The sequence below is a fragment of the Mytilus galloprovincialis genome, chromosome 13 (assembly GCF_965363235.1).
Source record: "Mytilus galloprovincialis chromosome 13, xbMytGall1.hap1.1, whole genome shotgun sequence".
Taxonomy (NCBI): domain Eukaryota; kingdom Metazoa; phylum Mollusca; class Bivalvia; order Mytilida; family Mytilidae; genus Mytilus; species Mytilus galloprovincialis.
Window position 1 is genome coordinate 8,114,488 of NC_134850.1, and position 8,993 is coordinate 8,123,480.

General features: G+C 34.3%; 1 protein-coding gene across 7 annotated transcripts in view; it reads right to left on the reverse strand.

The window, feature by feature from the left end:
• The window catches only part of LOC143056869 (protein kinase C iota type-like), a 36,011-nt gene extending 30,436 nt beyond the window's left edge, over positions 1–5,575 (reverse strand). Inside the window, exons 1-2 of one of the 7 annotated variants that reach the window (XM_076230044.1) lie at positions 5,442–5,575; positions 1,729–1,797 (exon numbers count right to left, since the gene is read on the reverse strand). In XM_076230044.1, the coding sequence (XP_076086159.1) occupies positions 1,729–1,790 (62 nt within the window). In that variant the 5' untranslated portion in view covers positions 1,791–1,797; positions 5,442–5,575. Of the gene's footprint in view, positions 1–1,728; positions 1,798–2,043; positions 2,138–5,123; positions 5,263–5,430 lie in introns of those variants that run through there. The other 6 variants (XM_076230043.1, XM_076230040.1, XM_076230042.1 and 3 more) reach the window with 6 other exon arrangements.
• Positions 5,576–8,993: the final 3,418 nt, after the last annotated feature.

Genomic DNA, 8,993 nt, shown 5'->3' on the forward strand with positions numbered 1-8,993 from the left:
TGAAGAGAATTTACATCATCTTGATCATAGGGGATTTGATAGCTAACATACAATGAATTACTAGTACTTCATTCTTTTTGTAATAGATTTGAAGACAGTCTCCATCTGAAGTTATCCAGGTTAGGGGGAGGGTTTGAATCCCGCTAACATGTTTAACCCCGCCACATTCTGTACATTGCTGTATGTACATGTATGTGCCTGTCCCAAGTAAGGAACCTGTAATTCAGTTGTTGTCGTTTGTTGATGTGTTTCATATTTGTTTTTCGTTCATTTTTTGTACATAAAAAAGGCTGCTAGTTTTCTCATTTAAATTGTTTCACATTGTCATTTCAGGTCCATTTATCATGATAGCTGACTATGTGGTATGGGCTTTGCTCATTGTTGAAGGCTGTACGGTGACCTATAACTGTCAATTTCTGTGTCATGTTGGTCTCTTGAGGAGAGTTGTCTCATTTTTTATATTTACTTAGGTTTTTAAATAGTTGCAGACTACACGAATGAATTTTATTTTTACAGGACATTCAGTCTGGTAAGCATCCTTGTTTTACCAGACCGAATGAAATTTTACCAGACCAATTTTTTTACATCTAATAATGTATATTATCCGACAAAAAAAACCCAAACGTATGACTTTGTTGTACGTGCCCTACTCCAAAAATGCACAAAAACAAAATGATGTAACAAGAGGGTATATTGTTATGAAAGTTGTGTACAATTGCTTGATGTTGTACTGTTATACCACTGTCCCAGGTTAGGGGGAGTGTTGGGATCCCGCTAACATGTTTAACCCACGTCACATTATTTATGTATGTGCCTGTCCCAAGTCAGGAGCCTGTAATTTAGTGGTTGTCGTTTGTTTATGTGTGACATATTTGTCTTTCGTTCATTTTTTTACATATATTAGGCCGTTATTTTTCTCGTTTGAATTGTTTTACATTGTCTTATCGGGGCCTTTTATAGCTCACTATGCGGTATGGGCTTTGCTCATTGTTGAAGGCCGTACGGTGACCTATAGTTGTTAATGTCTGTGTCATTTTGGTCTTTTGTGGATAGTTGTCTCATTGGCAATCATATCACATCTTCTTTTTTTATATTGAATGCATTTTAGTGAAGAGTAATGTCCCATTTTATTGGATTTTGACAATGTTTGTGAACTAAACATAATTTAGAGTTTCTGTATAAAATATTATTTCCTGTTTCTTTTCTTTTTCATATACCTTTTGGTTTTCAATTCTAGTGGCTATATTTCATAGCTGAATTTTGTGATCTGCTTGGATTTTTATTCATTTATTGTATTTAATCAGCAAACCCGGAATTATCCTTATCCGTTCCCAGAATCTGATCCGGTTTTATTTACATTTCCAGTTGTGCCAATCATGGCAGCCATTGTTGTTTTTGACAGTCAGATATGTTTTTACCAGGATTTACACATTACTGGTTGGCGATTTTCGGCATACAGCTAGCGGTTGAACAAAATAAACATCGCTGTGATGAATAATAAAGATAAAAATAAATTTGAGATCGTTTGGCAATTTTGCTAGAATGTTAGAAAAATCCATGAAAAAAAAACCACCAGACATTCGGACCGGAATTCAACAAAATTTTACCAGACCGATCCATTATTTACCGGATTTGTCCGACGGTCCGGTGTATTTCGTGTTGTATGCAGTTATTGGAATGCTGTATATGTCTTATAGAAATAATCCCTTATCCAATAGGATTACTTACCCACTATATCCAACCTTCATACGTATTCCATTATCATCATCCATTCTTTCTTGTGTTGGCATGATTCTTCTAAAAAAATAAAAGTTGAAAATATACTATACACATACATGTTTACTGTGAATTCATTTATTTTTGTTGAACACCAATTTTTGTGGGTTTCCTGGTTACAGGTGAACCACAAATTCAAATGTTCAACGAATAACATATTTGCAATACACTTTATATATACAGAGATTGACAAAACCACTAAACATGCTAAAATTAAATATCCACAAAAATGGAACTTTTCAGCAATCCACCAAAATTGATACCCACGAAAATAAATGAATCCAAAGTGTGTGTACAGTAATACAGTATGTACGAAGATTATTGGTACATAGATGTCATGTATGTATTATCTTTTATTAACTGAGTGTCCTTGTTATGACATGTCAATCATTTTTATCCTACATGTACATCCTGTACTGAAGAGCTTACCTCATGTACATGTATCTCATTGATAAGAATACAAGTTTTTTATCATTGCATGAGGGGTCAAAACTAAAACTTTTATCTTATTCCAGATAATAAGAGGGATCTTTCTAAACTTATAAAAAACTTTTGTAAATATTTTCTATTTTGTTGTTTTGATGACATAGAAAAAAGAAGATGTGGTATGATTGCCAATGAGACAATTATCCACAATAGACCAAAATGACACAGACATTAACAACTATAGGTCACCATACGGCCTTCAACAATGAGCAAAGCCCATACCGCATAGTCAGCTATAAAAGGCCCTGATAAGACCATGTAAAACAATGTTGATTGAATACCACATACCCGTAGTTAGGGGGGTTCAAACCCCCCTTGAAAACTAATAAGCACTGTTAAAGTCAACGTTCTGTTCGAATTGTGACTGTTAAAGTCAAGTTTGTGAGTCCAAATACCCCCCCCCCCCCCCCTTGGAAATTCCTGGCTACAGGCCTGTACCAATACTACACTGTCATACTGTCATTCAAACAAATAAATGCATAATTGATATTCAATATTAGTTTCTTTTCATAACATTTTTCAGACCATTTTACAATTTAGAGCTTATATTATTGTTGAAAATAGTGTGTTTATCATGTTTATATTAATTCAACATTCAATATTTAATAAATCTATTTAATGATTAAATTTAACAAATAAGTGGTCAATCAAAAATTCAAACATGGGTTTAAGAAAGCTTTTTGTTTTAATCAAGAATGTTAAGTATTTACAAACATTCAATGTCCCTTGTCAAGTGTCAACAAAGTATTGAAGAAGTGGAAATCACAATCATTATTTTCTTTCAAAATACCAGCATGATCAGTAAAAGAGCTCCTGGACAGTATGACTAACAAACTAAAATCGAGCTCCTTCCTTGTGTTGTGGTTCTTAGCTGTCTATGTGTTTCATCAAATTTAAATGAGACAAATTTGACCATATGTTGACCTGGAGGGGAAAAACCCAGACCAGACGGACATATTAAATTATAATACTGGTACATTTTTGTACCTTTGATAACTATTTACACCACTGGGTCGATGCCACTGCTGGTGGACGTTACATCCCTGAGGGTATCACCAGCCCACTAGTCAGGCTCAGCACTTTGGTGTTGACATTAATATCAATGATATGGTCATTTTTATAAATTTCCTGTTAGAAAACTTTGAATTTTTAGAAAAACTAAGGATGTTCTTATCCCAGGAATAGATTACCTTAGAGCTCTGTATTTGGCACAACCTTTTTTTGTAGAATTTTGGGTACTCAATGCTCTTCAACTTTTTACTTTTTGGGCTTTATTACTATTTTGATCTGAATGTCAGTGATGAGTCTTATGTAGATGAAATGCGTGTTTGGCTATTAAATTATAATCCTGGTACATGTACCTTTGATAATTAATTACACATTTAATTGACAATCTTTTATGCATGGCCTAAGAATTAATTCTTCACAGTCTCCTGTTTGAAAACCAATTTATGATCTACATTAAGATACATGTGGCCCTTTACATTATAGTGCATTTGTAAAAAAATAATCATTGTAGCGCTGCAAGCAAACAGTCACTTCTCTTCAAAACTCAACATTTCTCCCTATCAATTACATAAAGGACAAGTCACTTCTCCCAATCATTTTTAGATGACGAAGTACTGTAGTGTGAGCTTTTTTTCATAAGAACATTATTAATAAAAATATGATTCCTTGTTGATTCAACTGAATGTTACATTCTATAGAGTTTATTTCTTTTTACATTTTGAAAGATCATATTATTTTAATGATGTGGTGACATGCCATGTATGATGACCAACCTTGAACAATCATCAAATTATGGACATGATGAATTACAAAACCATTCTTCTTTTTGTAATTTCTTTTGAACTCAATTTAAATATTTATTTTACTATTTAAAAAAAAACATTTGTTATTGCATTTTTCAAAATTTAAGGTTCATGTGGACCCTATGGCTAAAATGGCTGTATTTTCACCTCAAAATTTTCTCTGAGTACAGGCAAACTTGTGCATCTGAAAAAGTTTTAAGGCATAGCATGCCCTAGATTGAATTGTATGATTTAGAAAATTTATAACTTAACTGGATTTTGCTGTACACTTTTTTTCGTCTCTGCAGAAGATGATAAAATTAACAAACAGTTGAGTTTACCTTGATATGGTCCACTCAGGCACACAGTTTAAACAACCAATTATTGTCAGGTATCTATTGTCCATCTAATGTCCATGTCAATTAAAAATGCTCACTTTAATTTTTACCTGTGGGGAAGTTCTCAAACCTGTTTCCCAACTTAGTTTATTTTGGCACCTTCTGGAGGAATGAAAAAAGTGCACGGCAAAATCCTGGTAAGTTTTCATTTATCTAGGGCATGCTATGCCTGAAATGTTTTACAGATGCGCAGGTTTGTCTGTACTCAGAGTAAATTTTGAGGTGAAAATACAGCCATTTTAGCCATAGGGTCCACATGAACCTTAAGACTATACATTCATCATATTGATGTTTGAAAATATTGTGTCATTTTATTCATATTTCAGTTTCATACTATCTTAATCATGTTAATAAATGAAATTGGCTCAGCACCCTTTAGTATTGCTGGATATAAGCTGAGACTACTATAGTGTTAAAGTAGTCTCAGATATAATGGTAAATACAAAATGTAGCAAAAAGGAGGGATACTTGTAACTTATCATTTTGGAAACTATTTCCAAAACATATTATCTCTGTTTAGCATTCTGTGATACTTGTTCACCATTTGAAATCATACAAGGATCATTTTAGCTGAGTGGTATCAACCAATGTGCTATAGAAAGCCAACGTCTTTGATATGTTTGATAAGGTGTCTAATTTTGACAGGTGCCCAACCTGTTTTAAGTGTTTGTACCTCCATAAACAACTCGGATATTTTTGTGGTCTCTTAACACAAAACATCCACCCACTTGCAACAAGGAAACAAGAACCAACTTTAACACCATTTCATTCTTTAGGGAACTTATAAAGAACGATAGACATCAAAATATGAGACTTTTTGTCGGTCGACCAGCGCCGGAACATCAGGTGTGTCCCTTTGGTCCCCGGAAAGAAAGTGGCCGACCAACTTCATCTCGACCGAATTCTGTTCACGGTATCAACACTTTTAAATGAATAACACCAGTAAGAATAATAAGAAATACATGTTTGTATATATTTACCTTTAACTTACTTCTAAATGAAAACAGAGTTTCAGTTTTTAAAGTCCGTCCATGTTTACAAAGAAACCGGAAATCACGTGACTTGTCGTTTTTTAAAGGTATTTCCCAAATGTTAAATTGAATTTTGAATACCATATGATCCTATATTCTTTCTATCTCATGCTTATTGAAATGTTTTATTTGAGATATATTTTTTTGAGTTGAGATAAAGGTGCTATTAGAAGTATTGATTTGAACTGGCAAAATATTGAAACATTTATGACCAAAAATGGACAACACATTTTTATTGGTTGACTCAGTTTTAGGATTCCCTAATATAGGTATAGTAAGATGCTACTACAGATTATACATGGTCCGGAGAAGGAAAATGAATTTCGATTGAACTTGACCGTCATTTTTCATTTTCTAGTTTACCTAATATATATTGTTTTAACATGTTTAATTAGAACGTTTTAATCACTGATGTAAAAAAAAAGAGTGCTTCGACTGTTGAAAACGGCATAGGACAAAAGTGGCACTCTAAAAATGTCCTATAATTTTTTACTAAAATCGATATATTTCAAAATATATTACCAAGTATTAAAGTTACCGTATGAGCGAGTTTTATAAAATATATACAATATTAAAGATGTACAAATGTCTGAAGTTTTATTGTTTTATTTGACCGTATTTTTTGGTTTCATTATTTGATGGGTTAAACACAATTAATTGCAGCTGCTTATGATTTTAATCAAGACTTGGTTTTAAAAGAAAATATAGCAAACCGTGGCTTTCAAGGGATTTTTTTACTCTGTGTTCACCTCGTCATAAAATTAAAATGAGCATGAATAATATCATGGCCAAATAAAAATTAAACTTTAAACATGTCTAAATCTTACTCATTTTTACTGTATTCATGTAGTTATTTAGTATCTTTTTTTTTTTAAATATTTGAGTTTAGTTGAAATGATAGGACATTTATTTTAGTGGGAACTCATTTTTGTCCAATGACTGTATGCTGAGTCGACTGTACTAACATCAGCAACACGACGGATGCCACATGTGGAGCAGGATATTCTTACCCTTCCGAAGCACCTGTAATCACTGCATGGTATAGTTTTCAGTGGGGCAAGTTCGTGTTGCCCCGATACTCTACGTTTTCTTCCGTTAGTCAATAAAGGATTATTTATCCCGCATCAGGGCCGTCAAATTCTGATTGCAGGACTACTTTACATTGTGTATTTACATTTTTTTTTAATAGATGTCGGTTCGATCGGTGGAGTTTAAAAAAAAACATGATGAATGGATTCATTATATAGAAGAGGGACGAAAGATACCAAAGGGACAGCCAAACTCATAAATCTAAAACAAACTGACAACGCCATGGCTAAAAATGAAAAAGACAAACAAACAACAGCACACACGACACAACATAGAAAACTAAAGAATAAACAACACGAACCCCACCAAAAAACTAGGGGTGATCTCAGGTGCTCCGGAAGGGTAAGCAGATCCTGCTCCACATGCGGCACCCGTCGTGTTGCTTGTGTGATAACAAATCCGGTAAATAGTCTAATTCGGTAGGTCACATTCATGAAAGGGCAGGGGAATGTAGTTACGACGTAAGGAACATATCCGATATCATTTGTGAAACGGTTATTCCATAACGGTCAACCAACTCGTAATGGCGTCCGAAAAATTTACGAAGGGATGATTTCAACTTCACCATTTGGAACTCTTGGTTTACTAGCTTCCTTGTGAGCAGCAACCCTCTATCAAGAAAATCATGATAGGAAATGCAAGCACGGGAATATCGTATCAATTGGGAGATATATACCCCGTATGCAGGTGCTGCTGGAATGTTGCTACTTAGAAATGGAAAGTTCACAATTGGAAAGTTGAAATCATCTCTTTTGTCGTAAAGTTTTGTTTTCAACCGACCCTCATTGTCAATTTCTAGATGTAAGTCAAGATATGAGGCCGACTTAACTGTATCTGTAGTATCCTTTATCTCTAGCTCGATTGGATAGATGCGTTCCACATAGTCACCAAATTTTGAATTATTTAGTGAAAGAACATCATCTATATAGCGAAAAGTAGAGTTAAAGGATATTGCTAACTTCTTATCTTTCTTCATAAGAAGTTCCTGCATGAAGTCAGCCTCATAATAATAAAGAAACAAGTCGGCAAGTAAAGGGGCACAGTTTGTTCCCATTGGAATGCCGACAGTCTGTTGGAAAACACGTCTTCCGAACGTAACAAATATGTTGTCAATCAAGAAATCAAGCATCTTGATAATATCAGTTTCAGAGAATTTTTTGTTCGAATCAGAGTGATCCTTTACAAAGTAGGATTTATCCCTCCTTAAGACAAGATACTTGTATCTACGTTGGTCATTCTTTTTTACGAAGCAAAGCAATACCAACTCTTTCATTTTGTCTTTTAGTTTGGAATGTGGAATACTAGTGTACAGAGTAGAAAAGTCAAATGTTTTAATACTGTTACAGATGAAAGAGAGTTAGATTGTATGAACTCTAAAAGATCTTTGGAATTTTTAAGTATCCACATCTGATTCACGCCCCCTCTAGAATAGGCAGTTTCACAATAACTTTGAAGCCCGTCTTTCATTGCTGATAAAATAGATGTTAATAAGTTAGAAAGAGGTTTTGTGGAGCACTTGGAAGACCCAGCATTAACCGTTGTTGTAAGGACACTTATGTAGTTTAGGTATCCAATACAGTGATGGCAGATCTAGTTCTTCATCTTTGGTTGAAATTCCAAAGAAACACAGAACAGACCTATGATTATCCAGGATTTCCTCTTTGGTAAGTGTCGTGGGGGTATATGTTGAGTTTCCAAGTGAATTGTCAATAGCTAATTCGTTTATCAAGCAGTTAATGTAATGAGTTTTACATACAAAAACGATGTTGTTTGGGGCTTTATATGCGGGGACAACAACATATTTGTCATGGAGGTAGGATAGGTGTTTTGCAACATTTGGGTCTTCAAAGATTGACGTAGCATGGGCATTGATAGACCCATTCAGTTTCTTAAATCTGTATCAACGACCTCACTGCCTTAATCCATTCGGAAAGAGTGTCTACGTCTTCCTTCTCGCGCTTAGCCCATTGCCTGGCATAATCCTTAACTGAATCCATCAAAATTTTAAAGTTGTATTTCCAATTTATGGATTTAGGGTCACGATATTTCGGTAGCACAAGTGCAATCAGGAGGTTTAGACTTGAAGTCGTCAATATCGAGATCCTGCGAAACGTGTTTGTAATTTTAGTTGAAATAGGTTTGGTATAGGTATAAGAAATGATTGGTACAGACTGGTCTTTGAAATAAGGAGGTATTTTCGATTGAACTAATTTATGATGAAGGATATTGCCTAAGTTGACGCCATCGATACCTTTGTTGGCAAAGGAAAGATTAAGGAACGATCTTTTCTCTTTTTCATCTTTGCCAATGCGGACTGGCTTGAAAATTCTGTGACTTGCAATATCCGAAATTATAGCTGTAATTTTGTATTGGTTTGAATGAGGGTTTGTAACAGTGGATTCCAAACATAAAATGAACAGAGA